The 17,139-nt window shown below is 46.7% G+C and overlaps 1 protein-coding gene across 1 annotated transcript in view; it reads right to left on the bottom strand.

The window, feature by feature from the left end:
• The window catches only part of ZNF536 (zinc finger protein 536), a 279,105-nt gene that overhangs the window by 155,962 nt on the left and 106,004 nt on the right, over window positions 1–17,139 (bottom strand). The window contains exon 3 of the mRNA XM_023555554.2: window positions 15,070–16,641. Coding sequence (XP_023411322.2) covers window positions 15,070–16,641 — 1,572 coding nt within the window. The remainder of the gene's footprint in view (window positions 1–15,069; window positions 16,642–17,139) is intronic.

Raw genomic sequence — 17,139 nt, forward strand, 5'->3', positions numbered from 1 at the left:
TCTTGTAAATAATTCTGATTAAGCTCCAGCATTTCCTCCTGAAACCAGTGGAGGGGAGATGAGGGAAGATGGTGCTGCTGGAGCACCCAGGCCTTGGTGACCAGGTGCCGCTGGCAGGCATCTCGCCGGATCCCTGCAATCTCCCCCATCCCTACAACCTCCCCAATATTCTCACCAAGAGCAGTTGAGCTCCCCTCACCCCCTGCCCGACCTCCAGCAGTAGGAGGCGCCCATCAGATCAACCGGTGCCACCTCCAAACCCCAGGCAGCTCCTTTGACCTTTTCTTTCTGCCTGAGCCTCTCATTTCTTCTAGGTTGTTCTTTTCTCTCTTCCCCGTCCCCTTCTTCCACTCTTCTCCTCCAAACCTATCGCTATCATCTTTCCTTTACTCTGTTCTTGCTGGTTTCCTTTCTTCTTACCTTCTTCTGTTGTGTCCCCAGGTCTGTGACTGCTGTCAGTTCTTTCTTCTGCTTCTCTGCTTTGCCCTCTACTTCCACGGCTCTGCCTTTCTCTCTTTATCCACTTCTCTGCTTTTTTTTTTTTTTTTCTTTTTGCCCCGTCTCATTCTCCTGTCCTCTTTGCTCTCAGTCCTCCTGTGGCTCTCGATCCCTCTGTGCTACCCCTCAACCCAAGCCCCTGGGGCTTGCCAACCCCATCTGGACTGTCCCCAGGGACACCTCGACACGGTGGGAATGGTGTCTGGTCTGGAGATTTTGAGGCCTGCAGGTCTCAAACTGCTCACTCTGGCTCACTCTCTAGGGGTTGTCAGGTCTGGGGGAGGCCAGTGGGACGCAAGGGCCTACAGGAATCCCTCTTCCCACATGGGAGGGTCCCTCATGCCCCACCTCAATCCCAGGGCCTTCTCTCTTCGTGTTTTCAAGGATGGTGGGGTCAACCTGCCATTCACAATCCTACTCTGTCACAATCTCCTGGTGAAAACCACTGTCATGAACAAAGAGCTGGGATTTCACAAAAGCAGCCACTCTAAGCAAACCCACCATTCAGGAAATCCAGATGTGAACCCATGCAGGTGAGAAGTGATGATTCACTTAGCAAAGGCATGTACCCCAAGGTCCCCAAGAAAATCCCACCTGTGACTTAAAATGAAATCATTGCCCTGAGTGTAGTTTAGAGATTACTCTTCAAGCTCAAACTCTTATTGTAAAGCAAAGGCCAAACCAAAAAACCCGGAACAGAGTTAGAACTGCCCCATAGGTTTCCAAGGAGTGGCTGGTGGATTTGAACTGCCGGTCTTTTGGTTAGCAGATGAGCTCTTAGAGTAGGCGCTCAAGGACACTTCCAGGGCTCCAAGCAAAGGCGAATGGTACAAAATCCAGTTTCTACTGGTTGGCTGTCAGCGACTTAAAAAAAAAAAAAAAAAATTCCCAATTGTCATTCCTATATACCATTAGGAAACAGGAGAAATAACTCAATTGGAACCAAAAGGGGTGTTTTTATACATCCCAGGAATGGTCTCCCTGGATCCTCACACAGGTTCCCCCATGGGCTTCTAGAGACATTCCCTTCAGGAATGGAGGAATCCCAGCTGGGCCATCAAGAGAGGCCTTCAGATGGGGAGGAGAGGTAGGAGGCATGCTTTATAATACCCTACCCAGATTCACCACTTCCTTGGCAAGGTCTAGAGGGCTCTGAGATTTCATGAGGCTCTGCCTGGGACCTGAATTGCAGCAGAAATTCTATAATAACTGAATTGTGTGGTTTGCCTACCTCCATGTTACTCACTCTTACTCATTTATTCTCTTGAGGGTGAGCAATGTCCCATTTGACAGGTGACAAAACCAAGGTAATTAAGCTAAGGAATATCTATGGCTAGACATTTAATTGAAAGTAAAAAGCCAAGGACTTGTGGGCTTCACACTTAGAATTAGTGTGTACTGTTCCAAACCGGGGGGCTTGCTAGTCAAGAGGGACTTTGGGTTGCCAAGGGGACTCTGAGGATGAAAAAGTGGGAAGGTAACAGGTATGGAAGATAGAGCATGTGAACTGTTATTGTGCATCACGCACTGAAGATGGAGAAAGGCCAGGGCTCTGGGCTCTCAGGACCTCCAAGTATCAGCGGGTGTGTGTTGGGTGGGTGTAGGACACACACATCCAGGTGGGACACACTGGATTAACACTTTTGTCTGTAAAGGGCTTGAGGAAACCTTAATCATCATGAAAAAAATGTCATCTCCTCAAGCTTGGTTGTGAATGAAAAAGCTTGAAAATGAAGGAAAAAAAAAAAAAAGTCAAATAATCAGGTTTTCCTTGCCAGTTCCATGAAGCCAGAAGTCTGGTTGCATTGACCTTTCTCTCTCTCGTTTTTTTTTTTTTTTTTTCTATTTTGGCTGACTCCCAGAATTTAAAGAGAAATTCCTCAATGTTCTTCTTGCGATTCAATAAAAATGTCTACACGGTATATCAAGCATGCACATGACCCACTCCCTGCAGTAGTGGATGGCCTCACCCAAACGAAAGTCCACATGTTCATGTACTTGTGGAAATACCAGGGTGGCTCCCATTCCCAGAGGGGTGGGGTGGGATGCTGCAGTGAGCTCTCCTGAGGACTCTAGGACTCACAGGGTCATCTAAAAAGTGATAGAAGAGCTGTGGAAGCTATAGAGTTTGATACCCAGGAGGGTCCTGGGAGTTCATCCAGACCGTTCCCTCCTTTCTCCAAGATAAAAATGATGCCCAAAGAAGAGAAGTTGAGTTGCCCGAGCTCCTTGGTGTAGGATTGCAGCTAGGTGCCTGGTGGCCTGACCCCCAGGCCAGTCCTCCAATCCTGCCTCCGGTAAGAATGTTCCTAAGCTGAGAGGCTGTACACTTCTCAATATTTAGAATCTGTAGTTCACTCCCCACAAGGAAAGACAGAATGCACAACTGTCCCCATCCTAGGCTCTGGCAGCTCTGTGACCTTCTACAGTAGATGGAGGAGGGCATAAAAGCTTTCAGGCCAAGGGGTTCCCATCAGTAGTGGATGCTGCTGGTGCCCCACTCCTGCCTTCTGGTTCTCCAGCATCATGCCAAAGGGCCTCTTGTCACTCTGGAGTAACCCCAACTGATGAGGGATGCAGAGGTGGTGGATAATAGCCCAGCTCTTCTGCCCTCAGAGGGGTAATTGTATCCCAAAGGGCCCCAGATGGATTGAGCCGCAGCTGCCCACAGTGGTAACCTCTTGTTAACCACACTATGGGGGCTTTCCTCCCTTCTCTGTCTCACTTCCCATCTCCCTAACTCCTGCTTTTGTGGGTCACCTCCCATGTAAACTACCTGCACCCAAGTCCGTGTCTCAGGGCAATAGAATCCTAAAGGACTAAGAAGATCAATGGCCCTTCTCCTGAACAAGAAAGAGCTGGAAGTAGTGGTCAACTCCTAGTTACCTTAGAGACCACTCCACATCCTGGCAAAATGTTTGCCTTCAGCCCTTCCCCAGGTGTGGGCCCACCTCGGAGGGGCCTGTCTTGATGGACTGCCCCACCCTTCTTTAGGACATACAAAACGATTGACTCGAAAGGAGAAAGGCAACTTGTCCATCATATAAAAAGAGCAATAATTTGGTAAATTAATTGCAAATTTGCTTTCCCCCCGCTTGGTTGCTTTTCTCCTTTTATGTGGATAATTGAGAGCATATTATGTCAATTTACAACAACAGAAGTTCAAAAAGAAAAGGTAACCTTGTGAGCAGTGGGTTAGCATTAGATGGGCGTGCCCGGACCACTCCACAAAGAGCGTGAAAGATAAACTCATGAAGCCAGCCGATGCCTGGGTGCACAAATGGCTATTTTTGCTAATGAAGTGGCTGTGCCGAGCTCCCCAACTTTAACCTTGACGATGCACGTTGTTTGCTCAAGAGGCAGCGTCTGCTGTCGCAGTGGTGATGTCGCCAGTGCGCTGTTGCGTATACAGGAACGTCCTTTAATCATCGTGAAATTGCTTTGAGAAAAAGGAACTATACGAGAGCCATAGTCATCTCTCAAAGTTCAAATTCCTTTTTTTTTTTTTTGCCTCCCCACCAGAATATCTAAATTTCACTATAAAAAAAAAATCTATAGCAAAAGCATTTTCCAACCTGTGCAAATGGGTGGATTTGAAGACTCTCTCTTACCATGAGCTTCAGAGCACCTTTCCCTTCCTTGGCCCCACTCATCTCAAGTTCCAGAGACCTGCTTGAACTCTGCTCTGATAAACAGCAGGGTTTCTTCTCCATCTCAGACCAGTGGGCCACCTATGCTTGGAAAGGGTGTGTAGGCTGTAGGGCCAAGGGCAGGTCCAATAAGTAATGGTCGTGGTTACCCCAAGACTAAGTTCCAGCAGGTAGGGCTTGTTATTCTCTCATGCAGAGGTGAGGGAACCAGCAGGAAATAGAATTGCCAGCTCCTTGCAGAGCTGCAAAATGAAGTCAGCTCATTCCAGGGGCTGAATTTACCCAGCTGTCTCTCAGGGAGCAGAGAGTAGGCGCTCAAGGACACTCAACTGGTAAGAAGGGAGTTGTTACCCAGAGATGGAAATGTTGATGAAGAGCTGGGTGGCAACCAGGCGCCGGGGAGGGTCGGGGGGAGCGGTATGAGGCATGCCGAAGTGGGTGCAGTGAAACGAGAGGTGGGAGCAGGGTGGGACTAGTTTCAAAAAAATGAGAGCATGAGAACCCACCAAGGTCTCCTCTAAGCTTGAGAAGCTCCCCCTGGGGAGTGACTCAGGAAATACCCCTGCTTTAGAGGCGGAAACACTACCGAGTCCTCCAGCTTAGAGGCCCATTAGGCGGATTGGGCCCTTGTGGAAGAAAATAGCAGCCACTTGGATACATGGCTCCAGGGAGGCTTCTGCTGTCAGCATAGGGCCAGCATGATCTGTTTCCTTCAGCAGCTTCTCCTTCCTGCACTGGCTTCGCACTGACTCTGCTCCCAAGGCCACCTCTCTGAGCCCCATACAGCTGGACTGGCAAAACCAGAGGTGTTGTGGTGTCAGGAATGACCCTAGGTGTGTGGAGAGTGGCTGTAAATGGTGGCAGTCCTGCCAGGGACAGCATGTCAGAGGCTCCCAGGTTCCCAGAAGCTGCAGCGGGAGCCCACTCCTCCCCGCCCACCTCCCCAGGCCACAGGCATTGGGTCCACGGGTCCCTGATGGGGTGTCCCTTGCCTACACAATGTGGACGGTGGTGAGGCCCTCAGGGGAGCTGTAAATAAGGCTTCTTCAATCAAAAGGAGCACCTAAGGTCTCCCAGCTGAGGAGGACACCACACCTCCTCACAGTTGTGAGACCTGCCTGCAGACGGAATACAGGCCCTGACGGGCAGCATGCTGAGGAAAGGGCCCAGAAAATGGCATGAATGATGCCTCCCCACACCATATCCCACTTCCCTTGGGGCAGTTCCCCAGACGGAGGTGGAATCTGGGCATAAAGACACCACTCTCTCAGAGTCCTTCTTGTGAAAACTTGCCTACACACTGGTGGTGGGAACTTGTACTCCTCAGATATGGCCACGTGGGTGCTGGGCTTGGTGGCTATGGTCGCTTCGCTCCACGTTGCCAAGGCATTTTGGGATCCATCTCGTTTTCCAATGGTACCCACAGCGTGTGTTCTCAGCTTTACAGGAACAGAACCAGGTAAGAGTCGTGGGTGGACAGTGGCAAAGCTAGCCACCTTCTTCAAGCTCTGTGGGTTTCATTTGGGGGCTTTTAGCCCCATATATCCTAGCTCAGACTCTCTCACTTCCCATCACCTCCCCAAAATAAGAGACAATCTAATACTGTGTTATGGTCCTTGGGGTCAGCTTTTATGAGAAATACGGGAGGGAATGTGTCAACTATTCAAGGTGATGCAGGCGTCCTGCTGCCAAGGCCAGGGTTGCTCAGATGGATACTTCAGACGGGTACCTCCCTGTCACACAGAACACTTTGTTTCTCTAGGGGGTGGAGTACAGGCTTGGGACTTGGGATTCTGTCACAGGCTGTGCAATGCCATTTCCTCCACAGGACCAGTTAGACAGGGGGCAAGCAAGCATAGAGAATTTAGAAGTTTACGAAACAGACCCAAGCAACGAAGTTTGGCAATACTATTGAAATGGCAGGACCCTAAAGTCCAACTCATGGACAAAAAAGCAAACAACCCAGAGAAAAAACAAAACCTTCCTTCCTGTATGCCTCCCCAGCACGAGGCGAGTTGGGGCTGCAGGGGGAACAGGCACAAGCCTATTACAACAGACACAGATGCATTCAGAAAAATCTCAGTGGGACAAAAATATCCCCAAGGGCCAATAATTCCAAGTATTATTCCATTAAAAACTACCCTTTGAGGGGTAAAAAGGAGATGCTAAGGTTTGCTGCAGGAAGACGTGGGCTGGGCTGTCTTTTCCACATCTGGGATGCAGCCCTCAGGTGCCCTGGTCCTCCTCTCCCAGGTCCTGTGAGTGGCCGTGGGGTCTAGGTACCTAAAAATCATTTGTCCTGAGAGATGCATGCCTGTCCCTTCCTTCCTCCATTGCCCACAATCATCACACCGCAGTCGGGAATTGTTAGGTATGGAGCCCATCCAAAGGTTGATAGAAAAATGCAACAGGTGCCCAGCAAACAGCCCAAGGAGCAGCATAAATATTATTCCCCAACGTCCCATTGAGGCTCCCAACAGATAGAAGAATGTCAGGGGGTATGGGGGGTGTTGTGGAATGAATTGACATAATGACTCAAAACTGCACTAATGTTTCACAGCTTTTTTTTTATTAGCAATACCAAGATAAGTTATTGAAGCAGTTTTAGTATTGTTTTACATTCCATTCATAAATGACCTAACTTGTAACTCAGCATACAGCACACTTAAAGATATAGTTTGACACTTATTCAGAAAGCTACAATTATTATAACTTACATGCCTTCATTACCAGGAACAGCTTAATGTATCTTCTAATTACTTCGACAATACTCTATTCCAAAGCACACGATAACCCAGTACAAGTTTACACATTTTGCTTCAATCACCATTTTTAAATTGTGGAAGTCAAGGTGGGTGCTGTTCACTGGAATTTTACTGTCATCTGTTCCTGGTTAATATGACGACCTGACACAATATGAAACTAGCAATATTACTGCTTAAATACTATGGAGAAAGATAATTACTGCACTTTGCGGAATTCTTCTAAAGTGTTACAAAATACAGGACAATCAGACACAAGCAGTAATGCCAACGAGACCTTCCCGGGCCCCTCTCTAGAGGTTGTGGTGAGCTTACGGAAGAGGTCCTATAGTCAGGTTATTTGCAGATGAAGGGACCTCCAGTCCACCAGTGTTTGTCACTCAGGGTTTATGATTTTGAGGAAATTTTCTCTCCCGTTCACGTTAACTAAGCCTTTGCAATTCTTGACTAATATAGAAACATATGGGGCAATATTTTTAGCTCCACGGTTATTTGCTATATATATGGTAGGTTGGTGTGCCGTGTGTATACACATACCTATGCCAGTGGTAATTATTTATTCAACACACATATGTGTATACATTCTTCTCTTGACTTTACACGAATAACAAGCTGCAGATAACCACCGAGGCGCACGAACGGACAAGGGCAACTCCAGATAGACCCACTAGAACAGGGGATGTCACTTACCTGCAAGAAAATGTGCAGATTCATTAAAAAATCCAAAAACCATCGGGGCTAGAGGCATTTGAAAGCAGGGGCAGGGCCACATTCCTTAATCGTTTAATGGGGTAATGACAATAAAGCAATATTTATAAAATTTGGTCCTTCCATCTCTGGCTAAAGCAAGAACAGTCTACATGATTAGAAAAGGTTGGCAATTAGACGTAGAGGTGCTGTTGATCAGCACTAAGTAATAGGAGATAATTACTACTCATTTGAAACCTGGGCTTTGTGCACAATATCTGAAAGAGAGAGAGAGAGAAACTGACTCCTGCACCAGCTAAGCGGCATGTGTCAAGATGACTGTCAATTCCAACCCTCACTCAGCAGCCTGAGAAGGTGGGTTCCAACCCTAAAGCCAGGGTACCTGGACCCAGCTCAAGAAAGCGATGGGGTCACACATTGTTCCTGTTGTATACAGCAGGGCCTGGGCCAGCTTGGAGCGTTTGCACCTCCTCAGCAAGGTGGGTGCGTGTTCTGACAATTCTCTTCCTCCTTTCCCAATCTTAGAGTCATTGCCAGAGGAAATACTGCATTTTCAACCAAAGAGCTCAGACGCTGTCTCCTCCTGCCTTAGGCTTGGTCCTGGGCAGGGGTGACATGCAACCCAAAGAGACAATCAAAATGAAAGCTACCAGACGTTGCTCCTGCTTAAGAGGCTCTGTTGATTCAGACAGTATCCTTTGGAGCCAAGAATATGCAGCAAAAGGAAAGGAACATAAACAAGGCTAAATGTCACCACTGTTTGCCGACTTCCAGACACCATCCACTTGTTTGTTCTGAAATGAGGAGTGGACCATTTGGCAAATACAATGGTATTCACACAACAGTTCTGTCATCCTGAAGTCCAAACGACATCACGTTAGTGGCATTCCAACTTAATTTTTAAAAAAGAGAAGGGGAGGTGGAGGAGAACGCCAAAAGTTTGCAGGGAGCTTCCACCCAGAGAGAATGCCTCATGGTCAAACACAGCGCACCCAGCAAGGCTGTGGACAGCGGTGATGATTTTGGGAGGAGATCTTGAGGACATTAAAACACTTTGTCCCCCACAGTCAAAAGGGAAGACTCTACAGCCAATGGAAAGGCAGCTGGCAGGGCAGAGCATGCAGGGTAGGATGGTGACTGGCAGCAACTTACAAGGTTTTGCCCCTGGACTCGGGCAGGCCAAATGGTCCTTCCTACCAGAGTCTCATATCAGGCCCTGGACATACACTCTCTCATTACTGGGGGCAGCTTGGAACCTTGGAGGTCAATGGCCAATCTGCAAATGATAAAACTGGGCAATGGAAGCAAATTGCAAAGTCGTGCTTTAACCTCCAGGCTCTGCAAGACCATCCATATGAGAATCAGCCCACGAAAAGAGGAGCAGGAGGAATGATGGCTCAGGTGGCTTTAAATAAAGCACATCAGCTCCAGCAACAAGGTCCTACAGCAGAGATCCCCTGGGTCTCGTACACTCCAAGGCTGATTGCCCTACCTTGTGTTTGTGGGGTTTAGCCTGGACCCCCATGCACTTTTCAGTTTTGGGCTTGTGGTTTTCTTCCTATGACCTTTTTTAAATTTAGTCCCCTTTCTTCCTTAGAACCAGCTGACTTTATAGCCACACCTTAGAATCTTTCACAAGACTAAAAATATACCAACTGCCAGAAAGATGGGCATCATGGCCTTGCTCGGGGTCTTCATATACAGACATACCGTTTTCAGGGTGTTTTCACATACCCAGCTACAGCTCCCTTGGAAATCTCAAATTGATCATAGACCTTACCAATTTCCTGGCCAAAGACTGAGGGAGCAGGACTTATGGCCTACCCCTAAGTACTTGCCTTCTATCAGGAACAGAATTGGGTAGAAATTGAAAACAGTGTGATCACAAAATTGCCAGGATTGTCTTCAAGGCTAACTTTCCCAACATACCAAGAAATAGCTATGGACAACCAAACATGAGGAAATAAAACATGTCTGTATAAGCTTGAATGAAAGCAAGATTCATTCTCATTTAGTGCTAAAGGGCTCATGGCAACCAGAAAACGTTTGGACGCTGACATCACTTCCTCACGTCTTCCTCGTGATGCTCACCTTTACAACCAAGAACAATTCACACAAGCTCTGTGACATCCTTAATCTCCTTTTATCCTTACTAGTCTGTTCACTGTGAGGAAACTGAGGCTTCCACAGAGCAAGGTTGCCTAAGAACCATGACTGAGCTCCCACCTCTTATTCTCATACCTCCTCCCCCTGTGCCAGTCAAAGAGAAGATCTGGGACCTGCCCTGGAAGAGGTGTTCTCCTGGAAATTTTAATGGCTAGACAAAGACTTGGCCTTCCAGAAACAGGTACATGGAGGCCCATCTGGGCTGACAAGTCCTCTCTCACATCTCTGGCTTTGACATTAGATGGCAATAGATGGAGCTTTGTGGCCTGTAAGGGTGGGTCCTTTCCAGCATCATCTCATGGGCTGGTGGAATGATAGAAGACAGGTGTCTTTGTCATCTCTAGGGACAACCATAGAAATGCAGCCCTCTTTACACTAAAGTAAACCAGTTACCATCATGTACATTCCAACTCAGTATGACCCACATGTGTCAGAGTAAAACCGTGCTCCATAGAGTTTTCATTGGCCAATTTACCCAGAAGTAGATTGCCCAGTTTTTCTCCCAAGGCACCTCTGGGTGGACTCGAACCTTCAGCATTTTGGTTAGCAGCCCAGTGCACTAACAGTTTGCACCATCCAGGGACTCCTTACACTTGAGCAGTTGGTCAGCAAACATGGGCCAAATCCATTTACTGAAATCAGCCACACCCATTCATTTGTATATTGTCTATGGCTGCTTTTCCTCCTACCCTGGCAGAGTGGGGTGTTTGTGACAGATCACATGGCCTGCAAGCTTAAAATAGTCACTATCTGGCCCTTTACAGAAAGTCTGCCGCCTCTGCTCTAGAGTGTGAAGCTGGTAAAATGGTAAATATTTTCAAACTTCCTATGCCAAGAAATCACTGAGGTTTCTGGAGGAGAAAAGTTTTAAGAGGGTTCAGCTCAGTTGTCCTGGTGCATTTCATCACATATTTAGCCATGAGGTGAGGAGGTTTAAATGCACCCTGTATTTGGGGGGATCCAAATTCTCTCACTGCTATGGAAGCCCAGAATACCCTTACCCTATAGTCCCAGGGATGATTTGGGTTAAGGAAGCCATTTTCCCAACAACTAGAGAATAAAAAATTGGGCATATTGGGAATATTCCTGTTAATGGCTTTGCCTTCGCACTAGACTTCCTCAGAGGTCGAATGGATTACTGGTCTGGTAGCCACTGCACACAGGGCCTCATGCCCATGATAGACATGTTGATGGATTCTCCTTGCACTCTCAGGCTTCCCTGCATGGTGGTGACTCCAGAACAGAACTTCTAAGGCTAAGGGGGATTATGCTTGTTCTCCCTGCCTTTCCCTTAACCTGACTTTAATTCTGCCCCATCAACCCTACTCTTGGGTTTACCAAAGCACATACAGCAAGCCCTGATTGTGAGACCCAACAGTTCCAAGTCCTATCTGTCTTGGGTTTCAAAGGCAAGGAGTAAAGGTGATCTGGTTGCTCCACAAAACCACAAACTCTGGGGTGAAACATGGTCTTTAATCTTCACATACAGCCAGCCCCTACGTGCTGTGCAGACCAGGCTTTGTCCTGTCTGGATGCACCCTGAAGCTGAGGACTCTCACATTCTCGTGGTTCTCCAAGCTCTTGAATGACACAACAGTTGCATCAAAGATTCAACTGTGGACTTGGACAAAGGGGTTGTCTGCCTTGTCTTGTTGTCAGTGGGCATGAATACTGCTTGGGTTCTTTCCTTTCCCCCCCCATTTAAATACTTGTGTGAATCATCAACGTCAAACCCATTCTACCAAAACCAAGGGTACATCCAACTTCCCTGAAGGCATTGGAGTGCCTTGTAAGTTATGTGCCTTGACAGAATAAAGAAATGTGTGCCTTGCCTGGAGTCTGGAAGTTTCGGATTGTAGTGGACTCTGACCCACTCAAGAAACAAAAATTCATGTCCTTCAGCTTAATCCAAGATGGCACCCTTTCTTCCTCAGGGTCATCTCTAACATGTTGCTGACTGACTAATGCTCTGTCATCCATGGAAGGATCTTGTAAAAATGCATGCTCAGCTGTCAAAGTTGGCATATGCTACAGGCCTCTCCCTACTCAACTGGTTGGGCCAGTCTCTTCCTTCATTGGCTTTCTCTCCTGCCCCAGAGTTAGAAATGCATTCGCTATGAATAGGCAGTAAACGATGGCCCAGGGCACCAGGTCACAGTGCCAAGGAATGTAGGACAAGAGTTTTAAAAAATAAGGAAGCCGGCATGCAGAAATTAGGAAAACACCTGGAAGTAGAGCCTACAACATGGACATCACCCACAGACTTAAGGTTAAATGCCATCTCATGCAACACACCGGTGTGGGCCAGAGAAGTTGCTGAGATTTGGTGTGAGTCTCCACGATTTGAGCAAGGTTTCTACTGATGCTTCTTCATATACTGCTACACCCTATGAGAAGAGAGGCTTTCCTTAATGAACAGATAGTGCAGTGGGAATTTTAGTTTACTAACCATACAAAATCTGACCCAAAACTCCATCTGAAAGGTGAATTATAGGAATAACCCTTTGGTTTGGCAAAGCCCAGCTTTTTGGGGAAATTCAGGTATGGACCTGGTGGACCAGTTTAGAAATCCATATCTGCCTTTAACTGAGCAGAGGGGAGGGAAAGAACATTAGGACTACTTCATTCCTTGTGCCAATACCATTTCTGCGTTTTCAAAGTGAAGCCAACGGAGGTTTGAAGCTTAGATCTAGCACTGATGCTTCTCGTGGTTCTAAAAAGGCAGTAGACTAAAATATTTAAGAAAACTGCCGATTTTGTAACTAGTGGATATTATTTTCCCCAAAGTGTTCACGGATATTATCTCTTAAAAAGGATAAATATGTCTGGCCCTTCTGGGGAATAAGACATCACAGCAGCCAGCAAGAAAGCAAAAAGAAGGCTGTGGTTATGACGGGCCAGCTACGGGAGCAGGGGACTAAGAACCGGATGGGCTCAGGGTCGTCCTGGGGGCACGAGGGCAGCGCCCTATGACCAGCCCAAAGGCAAAGGACAGGGACGGCACCTCCATGCCTGCTTTCAAACTAGAGAAGGGAGATGCAGAAGAAATAAGGACAAATGAATGGCAGAACTCACGCTCCCAACAAATAGGTGGCTTATGGGCAGAGTTCATTTTGGCATCTTACCACGAATGGAAGGGGGAGCTAAGGAACCTGGTGCCTCTGCAGAGATCCCACAGGGTGCCTTCCAGCCTGGCTGGCCCGAGGACCTTCAGCCCCAATGGGGCAGAGTGGTGACAGCTTCTATCCCAGGGTCTGCGGTCCAATGGCTGAAAGGCTGACTAGCAGTGTGTTCTGCACGTATCTATCCATGCATATATCAGAGGAGTGTCATGAACTGCTGTCTTCAGAGGCAAAAGGCTCAGAAGACAGAGGACACTTTCCCTACCCCCTGCCGCCTGATGCAAAAGGACATCATCAGGCAAGCTTCCTCAAAGGCAGGCAGCCTTCCTTCAGCACTGATAGGAAGATGGGAAAATTAATAGGGGTAATATGAGCTCATTTCAATAATAATGAGCTTACGAGCATGCCAGGTTTTGATCTTTTCTGATGCATGGATTCCTGGCAGGAACTAGAGTCTTACGTAGGTAGTTGAAAGAACTGAAAATAGACTTAAAAAAAATCCCCCAACAAACAATAAGGAAGAAACCACCCAATCGCAAACTTAAAACAACAATAAAAAAAAAAGGCTTAAACATCACTCCCCAGGAGGAAAGGGGAAAAAAAATTGGACTGACATAAACATCTTTTTCTTCATCTTTTAAACATTGTTTTTAATGGCTTCAAAAGTAATAAATTGTATGTGGCTAAAAATAGATCTAGGGTACTGGTTAATGGGGCTTTGTGAATCACTCAGCTTAAGAAAATGTCAATATTTTTTTGAGCTGTCAGAAATCCATTTAGTGATTTTTGACAATTCAAAAAATATTTCCGACTGCTTGGTTCAGTTCCTAGTGAATTAGGGAAGGAGAGGGAAAGAAGAAATATATCAGTGCAATTTATGAACCCAGAGTCCGGCTTCCTGAAGCCTGCTCTGTGCTAAAAGGGGCAGCAGGGTGCTGAGGTTAAGACACACTCCCTTGGGTTAGTTTTCCCTTCCTCCCTCTCATCCTTGCTCATCTTTCCCTCCCTCCCTCTCATCTTCCCTCCAGCCTGGCTTCTTTCCCTCACTCCTTCCTTCTTTTCCTTCTTTCTCACTTCCTTCCCTCCCCCTTTCTCACTTCCTTCCCTCCTTCCTTTCTCCCTTCCTTCCCTCAACAGGTGAACTAAAATCACAGAAATCCATTCACAGGTTAAAGATGGAACGGTATCATGGTCATGTGTCTCTAGAGGGATATTCTAGGGTCGGTCTCAAAGGGAATTGTGCACTGAGTTTCTCTTTGAAGAAAGGCTTCAAAACATGAGTATTTGGTGCCAAGACAAGTGTTTTTGTGACCCCCTCTGTTCCCCATTCATTCAAGCACATTCTAGGTTTCAAATTTATTACTGTATTTTAAAATCTGGAGTTACTGTAGGGTAATCATATTCTTTAAGGAGGTAAAGTGCCTGTTTGCTAGCAAGATCGGGTAGGCATAAGTCCAAGACACAGGATCACAACACTTCCAACCAGAGACTTCACAATGTACATTTCTTATTAGAACAATAGACAGACACATGGACAGACGGACAGAAGACAATAGTAGAAGGCCAAAGTCACACAGTCACTGCCATTTGGTATGCCTAAAGATGAATCACAAACACCTCAAAACCATCTCCCTCTTTGGAGAGAGGGTCACTTTATTTCTACATTGTGGTTAGTGTGATACGATGTTAGTATCCTCTAAGTCAATATAAAGAAAAGCTTAAGAAACCAGATTAGGCTTAGCAAAGCATTGAGAACTTGTCTTTAGGCATCTTATGCATAAGTTGAAAATACTGAAAAGTTTGCAAGTTACCATGTTCTTTTTTTGTTTTCGTTTTTTTTTTTTCCCCCCTCTAGTTAGGGATTAAAAACAGGAGTAGTTCACACTGTGAGACCCGCCCCCCTCCCCCGCCTTTTCCATGTCTTTCTTTCAGGCATTTTAGATCATTATGATGCAAATTAGAACATAAAAATATGATTTCTAAAACTTGTAAATGAACTTGACTTTCCTGATTGTCTACATTGCATATACAGCATTGTTTTTTTTTTTATGTTTTAGTTCAAAATTTGCTAATGAATGTCTACTTTTTTTTTTTTTTTTTAATGCACAATTCAGCACTGATGTTTTGGGAAATAAACTAAAGGAAGAGGATTCTAAAACTTACCACACAAGTCTGGCCTCTTGATACATCCAGAATTTGCTGTGCTACTTGCAAGTCCGTTAAAGGCTGCTAAGCCATCACAGCTGTAAGCCCTGAGAACCGACAGCATGTTCATGGGCTTCTCCAGGCCCGGGGGCCCCCGCTCTGGCTTCGGCAGGCCCGCCGAGGTCTCCTGGGCTGGAAGAAGGCTGGGGCTGTGCCACTGCTTCTCTGACACTTGGGGTAGAGGTGACACAAGTCCCTGGGCGGGCTGGGGGGTGCCCGTGGGCAGCAGGCTGTCCCCTCCATCGGCACTGCCGTCCTTGCTGAGGGCAGACAGGGGCTTGGTCATCATTTCAGGTTCAGTCTCAATGTCCTCTTCTTCATTGTTCTCTCCCTTGGAGGAGTCCATGTCCTCTGAGGAGGCAATGTCAGACAGGTCATCAGTAGTGTTTTGATTTGTGGTTTCAGGGATCAGGATGGGGGCATGATCTTCAGGGTGGGCCTTCCCGTCAGGCTCGCTGCTGGGACACGCACTAGAGGCTCCCGAGCCAGCAGTGCTTGGGTAAACACCAAACTGCTTATAGAAGTCTGCTGGGAAGTTGCAAAATGCAGGGTCCATGTGGCTGGACCACGTGCCACTCTTCTGCTCCCCCAGAGTCTCCTTGACCTGCCCTTGGGCAATCTTCTCAGAAGCAGAGTCTAGAGAGCCAATCACATGGGAGAGCCCCAACTCTTTGCTCGATTGTACTGTGGGAAGCACAGCCATTTTACTTGCCTCCCTGGCTTGGTCTTTGCAATTGATGGGTATCCCCAAGGCATTATCTTTGCGTTTGGCCTTGCCAAGGTGGTTGGCCTGGAGATGAAGGGCCATCAGTTCCATGGAGGAAGTTGTGAAAGAACAAAATAAGCAGCCATGCCATGCAATGTTGTCTTGAACGGTCACCGATGAGCCTGGAAGGGAGGTGGCATCTGGCCTCACCGACAGATCTAGAGGTTCATACTGAGATTTCTCAGACTTCCTCTGGGAGGATTTCCCACTGGGCTTCTCCTCGCCACCCTCTACCCCATGGACTTTCATGGAATGAGGGTCAGACAGGGCTTTGTCCTTCATTTCCTTCTCCTTCTTCAAGGAGCTTAGGACAAAGCTGTCCATGAATGCTTGCAAGGACCCTTGGAAACTCACACCATTGCTCACAATGCTTTGATAAGCTCTTCCAATTTCGGAGAAGTGGGTACTTTTGGAGGGAAGGTCAGCGCCTTTCAGAGTGTCTGAAGGAGGCTCGGAAGACATACCGGTGGCCTGCCCCGAATGGTCTCCAGATGAGAGCACCCCCAAGGTCCACTGCTGAGAGGCAGGGCCCCCTCTAAAGTCAATTCCAGGGAGGCCCTTGAAGGCGCCCCTGAGGATGTCTGGCCTAATAAACAATGAAGCTTTGTTGGGCATCTCATCCTTGTGGTCTTGGCTTGGGGGCTGTCCAGACAGAGCCCCGGCACCATTCTGTCGCTCCCGATGGTGTCGTTCTAGGTGGTATTTTAAGGATGCTGACTGGGTACCGGCATAGTCACAATGGGGACATTTGTAGGGTTTCTCACCTGCAGATTTTGGTATAAGAGAAAGAAATAAAAGTGTTTATCTCATTTTGGTGTGCTGAACAAGGCTAGAAGGATCAACATTTGTTCTTTGAAACAAAGCAGCTCAAACTAATAATTAGTTAGAGAACAACTGTTTTTTAATAGAAGAATAATTCGTACTCTTAAGCTTTTTTAATGATTTTGTACCATTTGGGACTATTCGGGAATGACATACTATCTACACACAATTAGCTATCTTTTTCTTTATCTAACATGTGAAAACGGCTGTAGATTTAAAAGCTATGATTATGAAAATTAAGCACAATAATTTCAACCACAGTGATCATTAAAAGTAGAAGTTTAAAAAGACAAAGTATGTAACAAATGGGTGGTTGCAATATTTTGTGTATACAATAGCTCTAAAATTTGTTTAAATTATACACATGGAAACCATTTTTAAACCTAAAAATTTTATGGCACTGTTACGCAAGACTGAAATGAATGATTTAAGCCTTGCTC

The sequence above is a fragment of the Loxodonta africana genome, chromosome 21, assembly GCF_030014295.1.
Source record: "Loxodonta africana isolate mLoxAfr1 chromosome 21, mLoxAfr1.hap2, whole genome shotgun sequence".
Lineage (NCBI taxonomy): Eukaryota > Metazoa > Chordata > Mammalia > Proboscidea > Elephantidae > Loxodonta > Loxodonta africana.